General features: G+C 40.4%; 1 protein-coding gene across 1 annotated transcript in view; it reads right to left on the minus strand.

Annotated features, from left to right (window-relative positions):
• Positions 1 to 307: 307 nt before the first annotated feature.
• The window catches only part of myo3b (myosin IIIB), an 89925-nt gene continuing 68401 nt past the window's right edge, over positions 308 to 21831 (minus strand). Inside the window, exons 35-38 of the mRNA XM_050048245.1 lie at positions 9714 to 9814; positions 9290 to 9336; positions 8749 to 8903; positions 308 to 437 (exon numbers count right to left, since the gene is read on the minus strand). Coding sequence (XP_049904202.1) covers positions 8795 to 8903; positions 9290 to 9336; positions 9714 to 9814 — 257 coding nt within the window. The 3' untranslated portion in view covers positions 308 to 437; positions 8749 to 8794. The remainder of the gene's footprint in view (positions 438 to 8748; positions 8904 to 9289; positions 9337 to 9713; positions 9815 to 21831) is intronic.

The raw sequence follows: 21831 nt of genomic DNA on the forward strand, positions 1-21831 counted from the left end.
CCAGAATGCAACATATCAAGTGTTTGATGTTCAAAATTTTCTGTCGGAGAGCCACCAATCCTCCATTTTCATATGTGTCCCCCCCAAATGTTGAAATGAAACCTACGCCCTTGGTTGTGTCTAAAGAGCAGGAAAATGGAGCTGGTGTTTTTTAAAGTAAAAGAAAACCACAAGTCAGTCTGTGGTGTTCTGCACTTTTGTCTCATATTCCTGTTTGGATCGACAATCTGAAATTTCTGAAAACAAAATTAAACATTTTCCAATCGTTCAACAGGTGAAGAAGAAAAATACACCAACAGTCAAAAGTCAGTGGTTGAAACACATTTATTTGACTCATATAAAATGTCAGTTTACTAGAAATAAATATAAATTTACAATAGATATGAAGCGTGTTGCTGAGTTTGGTTCAGGTCCAGTCCAAAGATGAAGAAGGCAATCTGCAGGAGAGAAAGAAAAACACACTCTAAATACTTCTCACTATAATTCAGCTTTAAATTAATACAACTTCTTTTTAATGATATTTTGCATTGACCCCAGATGGATCTGAGAAAGTGGAGCTGCATGTGATCTTGACATTTTGAGCGTTTTGAGCGAGCTGACAGTGAGAGCTGAGGGTTTGACAGAGTCAGGGGGCAATGCCACAACACGAACCCTTTTTAACTTTTCATATTCTCCGGACAGCTGGAGAGAAAACAGGTTCCACATCTGTCTCATACGAGAGATATCAGAGAGGATGGGGGTGGTGGGGGAGGCGGTGAGGGTGCATGTGTGAGAGTGAGAGTGAGTTTGAGTGTGTGGGAGAGAGAGAGACAGAGGGGGGGTAGAGGGAGAAATGCTCGAGGCTACTGGGTACTTGAGCCGCTATAATGGTGTCTCGTATGAGAAAACATCTGTGAATTTCCTCAGTGATCTACAACAATGTATAACTCAGAGCAGTCACTCAGCAGAGCTTTGAAGTTGCTGTCTGACAGAAAGCTGCCATTGTTCGCAGCACCCAACACACTGAAACTCCAACTTTGGTCTCACTAATTTTCCCTGCAATGCGATACAACTCTTTTTCTCTCCCTCGTCGGAGCCTATGAAGCTGGGGATCTCTGCATATTCAAGAGCAAAGAGCAAAGCCTTGGCAATGTGCAGGATTGGCCCGGGGTCACGTAAGGCGGGACAGGTCATTTTACCTTCTCTCAGCCCACCCTGGATGTGATAATCCAGCCCTAAAGAGGGAAACTCTCCCCCTCTATGATGATGTACAAGGTTACAGCCTGCAGTGCTCTCCCAGGAATTATTACGATTAAAAGCTCTCCAATCACCAGATATACTGTGATGCCACGAACAAAACCATCCTCAAATATTCAGATATTAACAGCTTATTAGAACAGGTGGGGTTTTTTTTTGTTGTTTTTTTTAATCATACTTATATTTTAAAATATTCTTTCACTTTAGTGACTATTTTCCAGGTGTTGTTGCTCCAGAGCACTTGAGCAAGACTCCAAACACTGCTAAATGCTTTTGCAACTGTTATGTTGATGATGTAACAATCGGAAACTTGATATATTGGCATCTACAAACACTCCAACCACACTTCTAGATGCAGTGTTAGTTCTAATCTCCTTAAAAACATGGAAACAGGAGGAAAAAACACCAACACTAGCAGAACTTAGGACTGGGCGATGCAGAGAATATGAAATATCGCAATATTTTTGACCAAATACTCAGATATTGAGATTGTGTGACTTGACTATTGCTTTTGCAACATATTTCAACAATGAGATTTTTGATAAATAATCAGTAATGTGGATATAATGATTTAGTGAGTAAAGGCAGATATTAGAAGCTAGAACAGTCTTGTAAGTTCAGAAAGTTACATAGCTTTGTTTTGATGCAGCCTTTAAAACCAGGATAAGACAACACTTATGATATTATGATATCCAAATCTAAGACGATATCAGGTCTCATATCATGTTATCAATATAATATCGATGTATTGCCCAGCCCTAGCAGGACTGCACATATTTGTGAAATGCTATGATTTATAACTTTAATTTAATATATATAATATAAGAAGACTCCATGTTTTTGTGGGCTAAATAATCTATTTTAATGTTTTGATTTTAGTAAATATTTAGTTCAAAATGTTTAGAAGAGAGAAGTTACTATTATAGAAGCAATGAAAACACAAGCGTGAAATAAACTGTATTGACCTTTATCGTAACATTATGATACAATCAGTGTTGGGGAACAACTAGTTACATGTAGCGGCGTTAAGTAATTCAATTACAAAATAAATGCAATTGGAATCTTGGTAGAAAAAAGTTATGGACGAAAAATATGTAACTAAATTACAGTTAATGGTCAAAATGTTGATTAAAAGGGGTTACATCCGAATATATTCTTGTCTGTAAAAAGTTTATGTGTAGAATATATTTATGTATCAATTCTGTTACCTTTTATGTATTCGTCGAGCAGGAATGCCTTCTTTTGACACTGCCCATTTGCGGACATTTTATAGCTTATTTATTTGTTAAAAGTAATCAAATGTAATCAGCTACATTACTTTGATGAAGTAATTAAAATAGTTACATTACTTATTACATTTTAACAGGGTAACTAGTAATTTATTACCTATTATATATCAAAAGTAGCCCTCTGAACACTGGATATGATATATAAATTGATGGAGATGTGACCCATTACATCTGTCAGTGAAAGACCAGGTTCTTGTACAAGTACTGTGTTGCACATGTCATCCCACTATATATATATATATATTAAGAAAGAAGAAAGAGATTTATAGATAAAAAAAGGTGATCTTAGGGAACATGTAAAGAAAATACTGGAATATGACAGTGGGGGGGACACCTACACAAATAAGGTATATGATATCTATTTTTACAGTTACACTGGACGCTTCTTTATTCTGACCTCAATCAAAAAGCCGTTTGGTTGAACACCAGGTGATACGTCCCTGCTCCTCCTGGCAGTGGCAAAAAGACAAGCTTTCTGTAATGCATCCCAAACTGAAACAAGGCCGTGGTAATTCTCACACTGTTACCCGTCCAGCGTTTATTCAATGGCAGCTGGTCCCACCATCTGGGGAAGCAGCACCGGGGCAAAACAAAACAGGTTACACCTTTGGCCATGCCAAGTCTGCTAGTGCCCCACTCCATCTACAAACTGAGAGAGGCTAATCACAATTTCACGCTCTGATTTGTCAAATCCCATTCCAGCACCGGAGGCACCGAGAAAACTTTTAAGTCAATGAATTCCATGGTGTACAGGATAACAGCTTCTCCTTACTGTTTTTATTGTTCTAGCTTTCACACACTGAATGGTTGCATTTCTCTTTTTTTGCACATGAAAAGGAAGCTGTAGCTCTGACCGAAACATTTGGTCACCACTAAGATTAGCAGCCAGGAACAAACATCTTATCTCCTCATGCATGCATTTTATATTCATGCAAATGTTAACAACAAAACAGTGCATAAAGCGCCCTCAACAAACTGCAGGTGTGAGGAAGCTGAAACAAAAGCCACTGTAACCCTAATGGCATCCCTTGTCATTAAGAGACCTTTGATGTATGTACTCAACAGACTCTTTTATCTCCTTCTTCCTCTATGCCTCTTACTCTCTTTGCCTCCACCCGGCTCAACCAGTTTCTTTATTAATGCCGTCTTTAGGGAATGTTCTCTTGCTCAGAGCCCTCAACACACATCTGACATCTGGTTGACGCGCATGTATGTCGCTTTTTCTTTGGCACCAATCATTAGCCAGCAAAGAGCGTCACAATGCTAAGTTTGTAGCTGCCTGTTCGTCCCCTGTCCTTGAAGTTGGTGGGAAGAAAAACTATCACGAAACAAAACCTGCATAAAACTGTGGTATGCAATCTTAATATAGTGTGAGATATTCTGCTGTGGTGAAAATCTGACACATCTGGATATCAAAAGCACGTAAACTGCATTAAAACAGTATTTGAAAAGGCTGCACATGAAAAACTGGTATTCAAACTCTCCCTTTGAACTCAAAGGATATAGAAACAGGACAATGTTGGCCTAATCGTGTTCTCTCTTTGAAGTGAGACATCACTATTAGGTGAAAAGGTAAGTATGCTTCTTTAGAAAATAAAAAGCTTTTCATCATTTGTTAAGGCTGCAGCTCGAGCGATTTTCATAAAGGTGGTTTAAAACTTTGGATAACAGTGTTTGGGGCTGCCTTGGATGTAGCTTTAATGAAAGTGCGGCGCATGAAGCAAATAGCTAAAATGGCAAGAATAACACCAGCAGTAACGTTGGCCACATTAAAGGAGTCCTCTCTCGCACACCAGATGTTGTCAGAATTAATGAGGAAAAACAAGAGGGAGCTGGATTTACGCAGACGTATTAAAGAAAACACAGGTGTCAGGCCTCAGACACAGACTTCGCCCTGCGTCTGTCCCTCATCTGCAGACCCGCAAGACGATCAGGAGTCCAAGCAAAAACACAGAAGCTCCAGTTCATTAGGTCAGAGCATCCTTCACGAGAGTGACGACAGTATTTCATAACATTTGCCTTTTGCAACACATAATCAGCTAACCAAGGTAATTACATACACACCTCCGCTCACCTCCTCTCATATGCTAAAGCAGGCAATCAGCCAGGGAGTTAATTTGGCAGAGAAAAACAGGGGAAGAAACACCCACTCTGGAACCATTTGTCACCACAGTCCAACCTTGTTATTCAAACTAGTCAGCCTATTTGAAATTCCTCTCCGTGGTAAAACAGGGCCAAAATAATCAAGGGAGCATGATCACACTTAATTGATTCAGTGTACTTTTAAGATGCACTACAGGGTGCTGGGGTGACCTATTTCAGACTGCTCTTCAGAGGAACCAACTATCCCAGCAAGGGAGTAATGCACAACGAGGATTTTAATTATTGCAGGATCTGTGGCTACGACCGGAGGTGAAACGCTTCTGAACTAACTGTGACACCACATTATAACACTGCCAGTGGTCTGGGGTATTACGCTTTGAATTTTTTTGAAGAGCTTTACATATATATGTATGACAATAGAGTAAATGTAAGACTTTATTTTTGATGCAGCTTAATTATGTGATCATGAAAATTTCTACTTTATCTTTTTTGAGAAATGGCTGTCCACAGATAATTGAAATCTCAAACAACCACAGGATTTAATGACATGAAAAAAGAACATAAACACAATTTTAGATAATTATTGTTTTCAATTTCATCGAATAAGGGATGATTTTGTGTAACTGATCTCATCATTGTCTTGTTGATGCAGTGGTAGAAAGTAACTACACACATCTGCACAAGTACTGTATTTTAGGGTAAGTTACTTTAATATTTCTATTTTGTGCTACTTAATTCTTCAGCTTCACAACAGTTCAGAGTGAATATTGTGCTATTCACTCGCTAGTTCTTTTGCAGATGAAGTCATTATTGTAAAATTCACTGTTATAGATTTAAGTACTCAACCGTATATTGGTTCAAATTAGCCCCATCTCGACTACGTGCTACATAAAATGCTGGCGACACGTTATAATTAGGAGAGGGTGACTTATCGATTATACTCATGGCTTAATCCATGTGGGATATATAAAATGACTATATCCTGAACAATGAGTATAAATTATCATGTCATTTTTTTTGAAAAACCTGAGACTTGCTTTGGCATTTTGGTTATCTTGCACTTTCCGCTCTCACAAACATGATACGTCACTTCCCCGTCCATCCACATCTCTGTCTCCTGGGCAATAGTGTGTGAACAGGCAAGGTATGTTTTGTATCTTTAAGATCGCGACCATTAAGTCACAATTTGCGACCAGTGCGACTTGTATTTGTTATTTTTATATGAACTGGAGAGATGATAATTTGTTTGCAGCTAACAGTGAATAACTTTCTGCTAACTGCTAACAGCTAACTGTTGATGTAAAGCTTCAAGTTCATTGCGAAAACATCAACACTTACAGCCTGAGACAAGCCAGGTGCTTCAGAATAAAAGCACCAGTGGTTCCTATTTGATTTATTTTATCATAACAATACTTTATTCAACTTTATTATAACAATATTTTATTTCAATTTATTCTAACAATACTTTATTTCGTGGTTTAGTATTTTAAAAGAATTAAAAATATCAAGATATATATTGTGTATCACGATACACAATATATATCAAGACATATATTGTGTATCGTGATACAGCCTAAAAATATCGCAATACTATTTATAGGCTATCTTGCAATGCCCTGATTATCGTTAGTTATAACATCAATACAATAATGAGGAGATAATAATGTAACAACAGGGGCCAATTTCTGCATGAAAATATGGGGATTTTTTCTGACAGTACTCTTGTGTAACATCACAGTAAAATGAATGCAGGACTCACTTGTAATGGAGTATTTTACATTGTTGTAGGCTACTTCTAAAATATCTGAACGCTTCTTCCACCACTGTGTAGAGTTTGCATTAGTTTCAGGAGATGTGTAACATTTAAAACATTTGGATTAACCATACTACCACTACAAGCTCTGTGGCTGTTCAACACAACAAACAGCACAGTTATGGTTGGAAAATGACAGGGTTAAAACCACAGTGGTGTCAAGTGACACAAGCGGTGAACTTGAAACCCTGTATCATCTTAAAGAGTCTTGTGAAGAACTGCCTTCTATTTCACATGCAACAAAAGGGAGGAAATAGCACACTGAAACAGTGGTGTTTGGGTGATGAGTTCGTCCTCAGTGTCTCAGCCCCGGTCTGACCCTCGCAGCTCTGAGCGGTGGGATTTGATGAACACTTTGGGTCTCTTCAAACACACCAGGATTCGCGTGAACCTGAACCTAAGTGAAGCCGCTATCTCTGTCTCGCTATCTAGGCAGAGCTCTAATGTTTTCCCCGCTGAGTGTAAGGAGGATGAGATCCTCAGTCATACCACCCTACTCTTCCTATTAAGATCAAAATCTCCTCTCAGGCCCTCGGGTGTCAACAAAGGGAGATGCAGTAAATGATATGCAAATTGAAAAGAAAAAAAAAAAAAGCTCTACAAATCAACTCGCCAGCCCTGTATTTCCGACACTTCACATCTTAAAAGAAAATTCCTGTATTTAGGGTGAAATTCAAAGTGAGGTCTAGCTCTGCCTCTGTGAGGCTATGTGTGGTGATTCCAGCACTCAGACAGCACAAAGCCCCTCTAACTACAGGCGGCTCGCTGTGGGAGAACTCGTAGGGAGAGTTTTGGGTTTCAGAAGGATTTGTCTCTGGATCCATCTTAGACAATAGACATAATGCTCAGAAATAGGTAGATTTTAACCAAGTCAGGTTAACACCACTGAGTTTTAAGAGAGACACACTGCCTGCAAGATGAGGGGCTCCTTGGAGTGAATGTGGGCCTATGCTGACACAATGATAGATAAGTCAACTGTCAGGAAATAACCAATGGCCATTTTAATTTTAAGAAACTAACTGTTTGTGTCATCATTTATTGAGATCAAACACCAAACTGGTTAAAGATTGAAGGATTTCTTAGCTTTTCATCAGTTTATGCTCATATGAATGTAATATTAAGGTCAAATTTGAGGACATTTCAACGTTTTATACACTGAAGAATCAATCAATAAATAGTTGGTAGATACATGGATAACTAAAAGGGGACTCGTACAGTGCAGATATCCACCGAGGTCAAATGCTCCTTCTCGCAATGTTACGAAAGTGAAAAAATAGTCAGTGTATCCGATTCTGATCCGCTTCAAAATTTAGTTGGTTCTTCCACGGCCCATGCTACATCCTTCCACCAGGTTTCATGAAAATTGGGCCAATAGTTTTTCCGTAATCCAGCTGACAGACGGACAAACTGAACTGAAAATGTAACTCCTTGGTCATAGGCATGGAGGACTTTTATGTCGACAAAATTTAAGACATTCACACCAAAGTGATGCCGAAAAAGCCCAAATTGGTACATAAAAATTCCCCAGAATGCAAATTAAAAACATTGTGTGACCCCCCAAATGTTGAAACAAAACCTACGCCCTTGGTCCTTGGCGGAGGTATTAAGAGTAATTGTTTCTCACAGTCCTGACATGGAGCTCAAACATCTGACATTAAAACTACAAATGGATACTTAGCATTTAAGTGTTTCATTGTGACTTTGCAAAATGTTTGTCATTAGTGAAACCTCCCCTCCCCAGTGCGCCACATGATGATGTATTCTTTGTGTTACGTGCATTGTCATTAATCCATTTATTGATGCAACATCTGTACCATTTCACAACAGTTTGTACGCTGAATGATAATTTCTTATTGAATGCAGGCTTTTAAGACCCTGAAAAGCCCCTGGAAAAATGACAAACACCACGATAATTTCGCAAATTCCTGCCACATTTAGAGGCACTGTGGCAGCAAGTCAAGCACAAGACTGGGAAAAAGTTTGGTAACAGACGTCTGGAGGTCCTCTCCTTGCAAAATTTAACATCTCTGACAATAATCAAGTGTTATAGCTATAAAACCTGAGCTGAAATGGAGAAACAGTGGTGGCTTACCACACAGAAAATAGCATAATGCTTGTAGGAAACTGTTTTAATAATGATCCTGATGAGTAAGATGTTTCCAACCAGGTTGGATTAACAGCTGAGGGCACTGCCTGTACAGGTCGCTTATTCTGCACTGCTGCTACTTGCTCCACATACCACAGCACATCCAACACTGAGGATGTTCTTTGGAGTGTCTATCTACATGTCTGGTGCGTCTGTCTTACCGGTTGACATGGTTGTAAGGCTCAGCTCTGACTGACGAGAGGCCCACTAGAAAGGGTGGGAGGGGGGGGCGGTGGCGTACTCTTCCTCAGGGATTGACTCCACAGTTGACAGTAATTTGTAGTACTCATCTTCTCCATCCAGCACTTTGATTTGACTGTGATGGGGTAAGAAGAGAAAGTGGTGAGAAGTAACTGGGATACAGAGCAGTCTTGATGTGAAAGGCGAGACATTTAAGATAAAAACAATATTTGCAGATACGGCGATGAGGCGCATGCGTTTTCTTAAGTATACTGAGCTGAACCAGGATGTCATTTATAGTACAAATACAAGTCAGACCTTCAACAATTAAAATTAGCATGCTGACAAAGCCTTAATATGTAACCCCCCTCTCTAATGACGCAGAGCAACTGCTCATAAAAAGCCTGTTATTTTCGGCTCTCCATTTACATTATAAGAAAACAACTCCATTTCTGGATTCTCCTATTCCACAAAGGGCCTGCTCTGTTTAGAGTTGCTGTAAGTAGGAAAGCAGTTATTTACCCAAGTTTTCTCGGCTTCCTCTTGCTCCCCTGGTAATCCAGAGTTCTCTGAGGAAAGGGCCAAGAGCACACAGTCAAAAGATGAGCAGAGAGTCATTAATTTTTAATTCAAAGTGATTTTGTGTTGAATGCGAGCAGATGCTGATAATATCAGAAGTCACAGCATAATTTTTTCTGATCAAAGGGCTCAAGTGAGTCTGATGAAGCATGCATCTTGCTCAGCTTTGATAAACCACATCAATTATTCACCGTGAAGGCAGACATCCTGACATGAAAGCAACAGATAAAGAGCATAAGCACATGTTCAAGACAAGAGGCAGAGAAGCGTGGGGGTGGGGCTCCAGGGTCTGGCACAGGTAGGTTTAATTGTATTATCATGTGGAACCAAAGTCAGACAAAGGCCTTTATCGGCACTTTGAACTCACATTTAGCTGGTTGTAGTACAGGCTGTCTTCGGGGCTGTTGAGCAGCTTGGGCTGCTGGCCCCTCCGGCGAGGAGTTCTCTGCTGCAGCTTCATCACTGGACCTGCAACAGAGGAAAAATGAGGGCAGAGATCCAACCAAGCAAAACAACAACAAGCACCGACGCGATATACTGATGGTGACGACAGCAGCTGCAAACAGATTCTGCCCTCCACTTTTTAAATCTGCACCCTCGTGTGACAAAGTGGCAGAAACACATTTTAAATTTACGTCAGTTTAGGTTTACGATTATGTAATTTCATCGATGATCTGACTCAATAACAGATTAACGTTACATAAATCCACACATGTAAACCACATCTAATTATATCTCCTCTCACAGGTGCACAGCAGACTACAGTTCAGTTTGCTAAATAGCTACAATGATGGAGGCAGAGGTGAGACCGTGGTGTGGTATTGGAAGACTTTTCACTTTCCTGTCACCAAAACCCACAAAAAGAGAGAAAAGTAATTTTTGAATGTGTTTACGTTGAGACTGAAGCTGAGGTCAGATCTTCATTAACACCAGAAACAAATGAGAACTAATGTAAGTTACAATATAAACATTACTGCTGTGACCATCTCAAAAGTTGCTGCAATCATTTGCCCAGAAAAAATTAAGACTAAAAACAAGCATCAACATTAAGAAGTGCTGATAATCTGATTTATTATATTTCAGTCAAGATGTACAGGTTATAGTAATATTGCGCAGATCTGTAATCCTGAAATGTGGTATATTTTTGAGACTGAGAGCAAAAAAGTACTACTAATAGGTGAGAGAATTTAATACATTTAGTTTCAACAGAGGATTTCATTTCAATGCATCAAACATTTGTCTCAGTGAGGAGTTAAATAAGTATTGCACTAATGGAAAGATGTTATTTCCATAAAACTAGGCTGTCTATGCAGTAGAAAGACACACATGCTGTTGAAATCGGTGCTATATGATCAGAAAAAAACGAGAAAATGGTTGTGGCATTTGCTTTTGCTCAAGAGGTAGAAATCCTACAACTACCAGAATGCATTGTGCCGCACTGGACCAATAAATGCTCCTGCTGGTGGGTGACAAAATCCAAGCTTTGCTGTTCTTCCGCAGGAAACAATATGGCTGGCTGGTAACAAACAATCTCATGTTACAGCAAAATGGTAAGCAAAAATATGTTACTGTAAACATTTTTGTCAAGAAAGATTCAACACAGTAACAGAATCTTGGTTAATATTTGTGCAAACAGTGCACAAAAATATGTTTCTGAAGACCTTTTTAGGAGAGAAAAAGGCTAAATCTTTCTTGATATTCTGCCTGGTTATAACATTTGGGGAGGTTCTGTCTTTATATCTGCTTCTATACTCTGTGTCCGTGGTGGTGGGCACATGAAAATGCAGAAATAAAATCTGTAGTTTGAGCAACAGCCTTAAAAGCAGGCAAAATTTGAGCGGAGAGATGAGCAGGGAGATCTCGGCGCTGGTTAGATGGAGGGAAGTTTACCACAGTTCATGTATACACACTACCCACCTTGTCGTGATACAAAGCTGGTTGAAAACTGGCAAAGTATCCTTTAAAACATTGATTACCTCTGACAGGTAGGTTATAGGTTTCGGTTCGGTTTTCAGCAGGACTACGAAAAAACTACCAGCCTGATTTTCATTAAAATTTAGTGGATGGGCGATACACAAATTATTTTTTACTTCTGCAAGCACTGCGAGATACTGCATTCGGCCTTGGCAGAGTAAATGCCAAACATCTTAAACAATAGTAGTAAAGTTCAAAAGTGACAAACAACCAGCTGTTATGACTCGATATTACAACCCACATTCATGAGTACCAGTATTGGCCCTTTCAGACACAATGCGACAATGGCACCACTGCGCTCTGAACCTATTATATCCAATGGTTTGCGTTGCACCAGGATGGCTTTTTGCTGCGTCAAGCGAAGCTGCGCCACTCAGCAAAGCACGTTGTGTCTGATGGCCCTTAATCCTCCGGGGTAGCCTACATGTAGTTGCTTCATAAAGAAAGCAGTTGTTATGGAGCGCTTGGGGACAATGGTTTAATGGGGGAACCAGTACAACAGTGACATCGTCACACTTTTTTTCCCTCAAACTAAGGTGTGAAATAAAAAATCTAGAAATACATAATTAATGCACAGCTGGGATGATAAAGCTTCAGCTAGGCACAGCCATATTTTGACATCACATATCATAGAGGACTGGACTATATTGGCCTTGGCGGAGGTCTGTGCTCTCTGAGTGCCCCTCTACTTTATCTTGTAATTGAAGATGTAATTAGTGCTGTGGTGGGAGGCTTCTTTCCTGATGCAGAGTTTAATGAGGAAGGTTGTAGAGAGTTGTTTAGAGTGGCTGTTTTAGTTTTTTACAAGTTGCAGTTTTTCTGCTGAAGACAGTTTTCTGGAATACACGAGCAAAAGTAGAGCCTACAATTAGCCACATAGAATATTGTGGGTTGAAACTAATTATCTGCCAATAAACAAGATCAGGGTCAAGAAGCAAGTTTTAACTCATTGCAACTGAAATTAGCCAAGATGTCAGAGTAACTAATGAGAGAAGTAGAACCACTGCATGGCAGTAAAATGCAGAGAGGGCTGCATAGACTGTATAAAAGAAGTGGACATAGCCACCTTGATGTGACATTGCTTTATGGACCACCATTTAAAGTCTCAAGTTGGTCATTTTGGCCGTCGCCATCTTGTTTTTTAGGGGCCAGAAGTAACCATATTTGGAAGAAAGGGTGGGGCTGTAGAGTATACGCACTGTTATGGCCTCAAACCTGATTGACAGGTTATCATGGTGGAGACTTGTCAATCAAAAGGTAGCCACACCCCAAAGCATACCTCACTTCATCATCTGTTTTATTCTAAATGGTACCATAATTTCCAAAAGGTACAAAGGTAGAAATTGGGACCAAAACTCATCAGGAAAATGTTTACTAAGGCAATAAATCAAGTGAAAAGCCGGGTCATTTCTCCTAGACTTCTATACAATCAATGGATGTATAAAGAGAACTGGATACAGTGTTGGATGCGGGGCACCATTTATTCCTATGAAAGTTGCTCAATGTTGCATGAAGCCAAAAAGGTTTGACTTCCTAGGTAAAAAATTATCCAGATCTTCTGCATCACTGGGCCCACACTGAAGGCTTCCACTGGCTGAGCAGCTAACTTCTAGTTTAGCCCTCTGCAACTTTACTAGACTCAGACTTTACTATCAGACCAAATAGACCGATCCCAATAGTGAAATGAATCATTTTGCAGGGGTTGTGACATAAAAAAAATGTATATCCACTGATTTACAGACATCTCTTTCACAAAGTCTTTGGGGAAAAGTATTTTTTGGGACCAATGGCATCATGTGAAGGACCCAGAAGTTGTAATTCCACAGTTTGTCCACTATAGAGTGCTCCAGGAATGTGTTAAAGCCCTGGAAATGTGTTCCCATTTCCCAGACTTTCGCGATTTGTTAAATATCCCACTCCTGAATTTTGAAGCTTCTATGTGTCCCAAAAAGGCAGTTGCTAACAAGTGGCTAAATGAGAATACAGAACGTCATCACACTGAACACGGTTTTACAGTCTCTTGGTGGTGGTGACGTGAAGTCATGTGACCATGGTCTAGTTTGTTTTTAGCCTGACGTTAGCTTTTAAGTCCTGGTGGCTGCATTTACACTTTAAAACTCATAAAAGTGCTGTTCATTTGTGCAGATACCTTGCTGAACAAAACCTGTATCATAAACCTTTGTTTACCGCAGAGCTTATTTTCTACATTAATCCAATGGAAAATCCCACAGGCTTTTTGATGAAGGGAGCAGGTTGAGGTTGAGGCTGGCTGTTTCCCCATTTCCAGTCTGAATGCTAAGCTAAGATAGCCTGCTGCTAGCTGCAGGTTTATACTTAGTATATAGAATGAGAGTGGCGCAAATGTTCTCATCAAACTCTCATCAAGAAACTGAATGAGTGTATTTCCAAAATGTCAAACTATTGCTTTAAAAGGACTTCAAGATAGATTTCACCTAAATCAAAACAATGTTCTTTTTATTTGCCGCTTGTGGTGTCCAGCAACACAAGTAGTTTGGGTTTTAATTGTTGATGTTATAAGATATCTGCATCTGATATGTTTGCTGCCACCCAAATTAAAGTGCATAGAATTTGACTACACTCATTTTGATAAATTGACCTTTTAAAGTGAAGTGACAACCACAAACGGGCCTTTAAAATGTACATTTCCACCATGCACACCAGAGCACAGATCTGATAAAAATCCTGCACTGACTCAGCAGATCGACAGGACTGTAGATGTAATTGTTCACCCTCCTACTTCCTCCTGAATCTAATGATACAAATGTGAGCTGCGGCTAATCTGTTAAACAGAGTAAGAAGTAATTTATTATTCCCACCCACTGAATGACTTCTTCTCTCCTCTCTCCTGCTGTCTCGCATCCAGCAGATGACCGCATCTTTGGCAGCGTTACTTTGTTTTCCCTGATTGTTCAAAACAGCACACTGAAGAATTCACTATTTATTTCACCACAGAAATGTTATTGACGACTTACTAAAGATAACAAGCTATGTTATAACCTGACTATTCAAACATAAGACAGTTGCGAAGGCTTATTACATTCTTCTTCTGCAGCAAACCCCCAGGTTTCAAAATTTATAGGTTACAAAAGTGTGTTTTAAAGCTGAGACACCTTTACAAGGAAGCATCTATATTTAATGTCAGATAACGTTTCATCTTCTTTGCCTACATTTCGGGTGAGACAGGACATTTCTTCATCATCTCTTGCTACCTCGGCTTCTCTACCTTGACTAAAGCTGCATTTGCTTTTTCCATCTTAACACTACTTTGTACTCACTTTGAACAGACCTCATCACATCTCAATCCTATACATCAAAGAGCAAGCTCCCCTCCTCCACCCCCCCATATTTCCTCGGCTTTCTTGATGTTATTCAAACCAGCGCAGGTTTACTAAAGTCACACTTTGTAAATGCCCAGAAAGTTCCTGTCAGTTCGGAGATATTAGCTAACTTTTACCGTGAATCTTATCTATCTGTGCCTCAGAGGTGCGAACCATCCACTGTGTGAATCCTTGTCACCCCTGAGTATTTGAGGATATTTGGAAAGATCTCATGCACTGAGGGAAACTGCTGTGTGTATTTCTTCTAAACAGGTAGCTCAGTTTGGCTGCATCAAAAGTGCTAAGGTTTAAATATCACATTGAGGTAAATTGTACAACGTTGCTGCTTAGCTTTGTGAGACCTAAAGGAGCTACAGTATCTACATGACATGTTGGGATGAAAAGAAAATAAACCAGCACGAATGAAATGTTTGCACCTTACATTTGAGTTAAACAAAGTCAGTATGTAGGACATTATTCTGCTAATGATGCAGAAATGGATCTGATGAGCAAATGTTTTATTCCCCTGAAATTGCATCAAAGCACTCAATCACAAATAATGAATCCTAACATCCTTGAACCAAGTTTTGAAATTCAATTTTATTGTAGAACAGACTCCATAGAACAGACTCCATTTATCTTAAGAATTAGCAACTCCACAAATATAAAAAAAAAGTGATGAACTGACTTTTAGCTGCATTCAGTGCAAAGTCACACATGCAAGTCACAGGCAAGTCTTAGGTCTTGACCTTCAAGCAAGTTCCAAGTTACTGTGGTGAGAGTCAAGTTCCTGCTATAACTCAGGCTCCAGTCAAGCATTTAACAGGTCAACTTGAAATTCTGATTATCTGGTCAAACGATAGCTTTCTAGCTAATGAGTGATCAAAGCAGCAACGTCCGAGGATGAAAAATGAAGCCAACACTAAAGTGCTAAAAACTGCAGTTCGTTGAATGGCCACTTGAGGCTGGCTCCAAAAGCCAGTCAAATCCCATAGATTAGTCCCATGTTAAAATGACCAACTTTACAGCAGCAATAAATATGTTTACAGCCTGGTATAAAAAATGGTTTGGTCTCTATAGCTAATTTTAACATTCATGACAACTGTACTGGAGGTGAATATTTATATAACTCCCCCATTTACATTTTATTTTGCTTTAAAGTTACCCATATTTAAACGCAGTCTGTCTCAAGTGACAGGCTGTCTGTGAAGCATCACTACAGTCCATGAATCAGATCCAACCCTTGCTCTTTCACAGCTCCACCCTCTCACTAAAATATCATCACTTGTGGTTCCAAAAAACCAAGATGACGACAGCCAAAAGGCCAAAGTTATTAACATTAACTCCGTGAGTTGGCCAAACAGACAAATAGAAGCTATGGCTGTTTCCAGATTGATATAATCTCTGCAAGTTGGTGTCTCTACACTTAGTTAAAGGTGGTTTTGTGAAGGAAACAACACCACTCTGTGTCATTTTTAGCTTCACTCTATGCATGGCAATGCCTGTTGGTCGGTCCACAACTTCCATCCAGACTGTTCAACTCCTGGATGGATTGTCATGAAATTAAGTACAGATAACAATGGTCTCTGGAGGATGAATATTACTGACTTCTCCTCCACACCACCATGAGGTTGACATTTGTGGTTTTGAGTGTATTATCTCAACAATTATCAAATTGATTGTCATGAAATTTCGCACATACATTCATGTTCCCCTCCAGATGATTTATCTCTTTGGTGATCCCCTGACATTTCATCTGACATCATTATCAGGTCAAAAATGATATTTGGTCAATCTTGGAAAAATTGACTTCTTTGTGTTCAGTGCTAATTAGCAAATGTTAGCATGCTAACATGATAAACTAATACGGAGTGCATGAATTTGTTAGCATGCTAATGTTAACATTTAGCTCAAAGTCATTGAGCTGCATTATTTGATCTGTTTCTATTAAAGGCTTAATAGGTAAGTGTTTTGCTTTAGTGTGTCATTATGGAGTAAATGTTGACTGCACGACATAATGGCTACAGAATCACGACAAGCTCACTTTCACTCTGCAATTCTGTCTGCCACCAGGTATGGTCTCCCACGAAAATGAAGGCTTGATTTATGGCAAAAAGTAAGTGTGTCAACCATTATGCAACCGAAACAGGAAGTAGATAGCAGCGGGGGGTTTTCTCCCCCATAGCTATCAGGGCAGAACAACCAAAAGTACAACCACGGTAACTGTGGTTGTTGCTAGGCTCTGAGAAAAACGGAAAGTATTCCGGTTGTCTTTACGACAACGGTTCCCACAATAATGCCACTTAGAAACACTGGTTCAACTTTAATGTAGATACTTGATGAATTTGTTATTAATCATATTTTGTTTAATAATACAAGTACAGGGCTGTAGTTATGTTTATCACTGTTCCGATACTGGTTGAGAAAATCGCAATTAGATGTTTCCTTAACTGGCTCAGTTGCTGTATCTACTGCTGCAGATCTATAACCCAAAACATGACACACGGGGGCTGAGCATCACCATTTATCCATTCTGACCCGCAGCGATTAGAGCGTGTAGCAGATCAGAGGATGGGTCAGAACTCCCATCTCTGTGCCTCTGTTTGGGAAATCACTGCCATTTGATCCAGGCCAGCCCCAGAGGAATGCTGCTCCTGCAGATATATTACAAGCAAGCAGGCTGCCAAACTGGCCCCTGGCAGGGGAGCGCGGCTTGGACATGGGCAGGCAGAGCTGGGAAGGGGTCAGTCAGTGGCTCACACCGGGGGTTTGCTAAATGATCGTGGGTAATGTCTGCTGTTTGGGGTGGGGAGGAATAATGGTCGACTGGGAATACAGAGGCAGCGCGGTTCATACAATATTGATTTCTCCGTATCAAAAGAAAGCCAAGCAGAGTTTGCTCCTCTCGGTGAGAAACTTACATATTGTACATGTTTGCTTCTCGAGATAAAAAGGGCTGGAATTCTTTTTGAGATAGGTATTTCTTTCATTTTCAAAGAGCAGCAGATGACTCGTATTACATCTCTAAATACCACTTTGAAATCCCTTGAAAATCAGAATGCTCCTCAGAAACAACATAAAAGAGCTGCTAAAAGGGATTTTTAGTGGAATAAATTAGAGATGTATCGATTTACTCCCCAAATCACGTGCTGCAATCACCTGACTTCTCCCAGACCACAGAGAACCACTTGGGCTTTGTTTATTCAGATGGAGGGAGCAGAGGCACCAAAAGGCATGGATTATAAGGAAAAATCATCAGCAGGGGCCTTTGATGTCTAAATGAGGCATGTGCAACCCAGACCCCTCTCTTTACCTCACAACCGCCTCTTCGCGCGCACACACACACACGCGCACACACACATGCATGCGTGCAGACTAACACAGACATTATTCTTCAGTCGCAAACAAAGACTCCAAACAGATATCTGAAGTTGAAGAGGATTTCCAGAACTTTTTCAGGGCTCATGAGATTTATTACCGCCCTCGTCATTTTGGACATCATACTTAAATAGCAACTCATGTGCTTTGAATTATAAGACAAACTGGTCAAGTCCTGCAGATAATGCCTTTAAAAAAGAGTAGTTCCTGCATCTGTTTTCACTAATGCAGGCAGAGGATGTTGTTACTTACAACCAATTTTTCACACTGAAATCAATCATTTCCCCTGACAGCAGATTTGGAACTTTGACTCCTAAAGAAATGTTTGCGTGGAGGAAAAATCTCTGAACTTTGTGGAAGTCAATCATTTGTCACAGACATAATACATGTATTTATAACTGTGACCTGGCAGGATGAGTAAAAAGTAAGCAGTGAGGAGGGAGACGTGAATGACAAGGAAACCAGGCCAAAAATAGATTAAATATGCAAATGAGTGGCGTTAAGCTTTTTCTCTCCTGATCGGTTTGATCCCTCGTTATTTTATTAGATAAAAATTTAACTACATAAAACTGTATTTTGTCGACAACAAAAACAAACTTATAAGGTTTTGTGTTTGGAAAAACTTTAACTACATGAAATGAGTCAATCCACATGTGCAAAATTACAGAGAACTTGGGAGTATCATTTTCCACCTAGATTTTACGTCTGAGGAGATTATTCTGTTGGAATTGTGATGATGAGTAGTTTGGAAGTACATCCTGTTAACTACTCCCACTGACATTAAGAGGATTACGTAGGTAGCGTCAGACAGAGGCAACTCCTTCCGTTAAGTTGAGTCTTTCCTATCCCTTCCAAATCTCTGCTGCCGCTACGTCGAGCCTGTAATTTGCCTAAAACTGAAGGCATCCGGTTGAGACGCTGCGATATGTGGAGACAGACAGATCAATCAAAAGGCTGAGAGACAGCAAGAGGGTGGGAGCGTATTTGTCTAGAGAACACGGAGAGGGTGGATCATTTGTCTGGCAGATGCATGTTGATATGGTGATGTTGCTGCTGCTTTGAAGGTGGTGGTGGGTTGCGGAGCAGCACCTGGTGGCTGCAAACCTTGTGGGAGGACATGTGGGAAGACGTTTAAGAGCTGAGGGAGGGAGTGAGAAGAGAGGAAAGTGAGATGTACTGGTGAGTGTGGGTTTGACCTCAGTGTGGGTGAAAAAAGCATCCGCATTTCCAATGAGCTCTCCCAGCTGCAGCTATAAAGCCCAGAGAGAGCTCAGGGCTATAAACAAAATCAATTCTTATTGACTATTCCATGTTATGCACTGAGGCGACATAACCATAACCAATAAGTCAACATGAACTTTTCTTCGCACCCTTTTTTCATTTCTCTCTCCTCTCATCCCTTCAAACGAACAGGTTAACTATCTTCCAAGGCGCAGAGGTAATTGGTCTCTGTGTTGTGGCTCCACTTTATCGCTGTCTCTCTCTTGACATGTATGTTTACCACAACTATAATCTTCAAAAAGCCTGTTAACATAAGTAGCTCAGCTTTCATAAACCATAAAGTCAGCTCTGACTGATCCTCAGCACCATCCTGTTTACCACGCTGAGGAGCATAAGCAGCACTCTGATCATATCTGCTGCTTGCTAGCAAAGGCTTTCTTTCTGCGCACGCCTCTGTGACTCATTTCCAAACATGTTGTATTAATATTCAGGTTCCGGAGACAGGTGACGAGAGGTGACATCGTCTTGAGTGCGCGGCTTACATGACTTCACTGTGGATGTGTAACTTTTTCACTGACAAAACACGGGAAATCAAAGGTTGGCGCTGCAGACATCTGAGAGCGCCTGGAGTACAAAGTGCTTTAATGCTCGCTTCCCACCATAAAATGCAACACTGCGGGTATTTTTGCTAAAGAGTGAGAACAGTTGCCTAGCCTGGTGTCAGATATACACTGTAACAGACACATATCCAAATCTTCTCCCTCCTTAATCTGCTTTGTTTCACACATGAAAGAAAAAACTGGGCTGAACACAACTCTAGGCTTTGTTAAATCACTTAGAAAAGACCCAACGTCCGTCAAACACATTGAGAGGTTCCAGGTCACGCCCCGGTGTTTTGGCATTAATGGGAGCAGAGTGTGTGAGAGTGTGCGTGTGTCTGGAGGGGTGGGGTAATTTGATTTCCATGGCTAATTTTCTGTTTTTCTCCACTGGTGTCCTGAAACACTCCAGGTCGAGCTCCAGCCCGAGAGAACCGACGCGATCACCAGAGGCGACAGCAGGATGAGACACAGGAAGGAGCCTGGTCTCCAAACATCTGGCAGGGCAAGGCTTCCATGACTCGCTCAATCTCGGGAAGAAAAAAAAAAAAAAAAAAAAGACCCTCAGATCTGCAGGGATCAAAGTGTGCCCTGGGTGCCTGAGCCACCGTGGCCTCCCTCAACATATTCAAATGGGGTTTCCTGAAAGAAGTCGGAGCCACAAGCAGACGTTGGAACATAAACGAGGCAGGAAAAGGGGCGATGATGAATACCTGAAAATCTGTGTGCTCTCCACACAAAATAAGCCCATGGCGGCAGAGGAAGAGGATTTTCTTTTTGTCAGGACATTTAAATAGAATATAACTGAACTGTCAGATATGAAATGTCACTCATGTGCCCAAGGCTAATTTACTCAGTGCAGAGTCCTTGCAATTTACCTAATAACAAAAAGAAGTCTAGTGTTTGACTTACTGCATTTAACACTGCCAATGAGACTGAACTAAAAAAGTCTTAGGTTGCATCAAGTAAGTCTTTCCCAACCTGGAGGTTAGGACCCCCACTGGGTCTCCAAAGACCCTTTTATACTGGACAAAAAACCTAAAAACACCCGCTGACATCTGGCTTCTGTATTTAACGGTTAAAATCGGCATTCACTTCCTTAACAAATGAATCTGCAGTGGTCACAGGTATTTATCAGCTTCAGCTCAGATCAGAAGTGACTGAATATGACACCCGGGTGGACGCACTTATTTCAGCCCCTTTGCCGGCACGATGCAATAACAGGCCACCACCAAATACCGTCTGTCTCCGTCCAAGCAGTGATCAAACATCGTTCCAAATGTAGTTAGCACTGAATTTAAGAGAGACTGAATAAATACAGATATAAAACAAGAAGTAACCACTGTAATATTTTTACTAGCCTCCATGCAGCTTTCCACTGTTTACTAAACTGTTTTCCAGTGATGTATCAAAATGTATTCCCGTCCAATAATGTCCCCCCTGTTAATGTATAGCATCCCCCTTGGTGGTTAGGATTAGGGCTAAGGGTTTGAGTAAGATTTAGTTAGGGAGAAACTCATATCAACGCAGAAACAGACTTCATTACAACAACGGCCTGTTTGTGGCCTTGAACGTGACACACCAGATAAAAACAAACCAAAGAAAGGCATACACATGTACTGCAGAGCTGTGTACATCGCTCTGGTCCGACATGCGCTAATTTTGGTGGAAAAAGGGAACAAGATAACTATCACTGCAAAAATGACCCTCTCACCAACTTCAGGCATTACAGTCTTATGTTCTTAAAACAAGGGAAAGTATTTGCTTGTTAAGATTTGTCTTTTAATTCTCATTTAAAACAAACCTCACGGACTGCATTTTTTCATCTGCGTAATATTGCGAAAATTAGGCCTATCCTGACCCGAAAAGATGCAGAAAAATTGGTCCACGCTTTTGTTACCTCTAGGCTGGATTACTGTAACTCTCTATTATCAGGTAGCTCTAGTAAGTCCTTAAAAACTCTCCAGCTAATTCA

Source organism: Epinephelus moara, chromosome 7 (assembly GCF_006386435.1).
Source record: "Epinephelus moara isolate mb chromosome 7, YSFRI_EMoa_1.0, whole genome shotgun sequence".
Classification (NCBI taxonomy): domain Eukaryota; kingdom Metazoa; phylum Chordata; class Actinopteri; order Perciformes; family Serranidae; genus Epinephelus; species Epinephelus moara.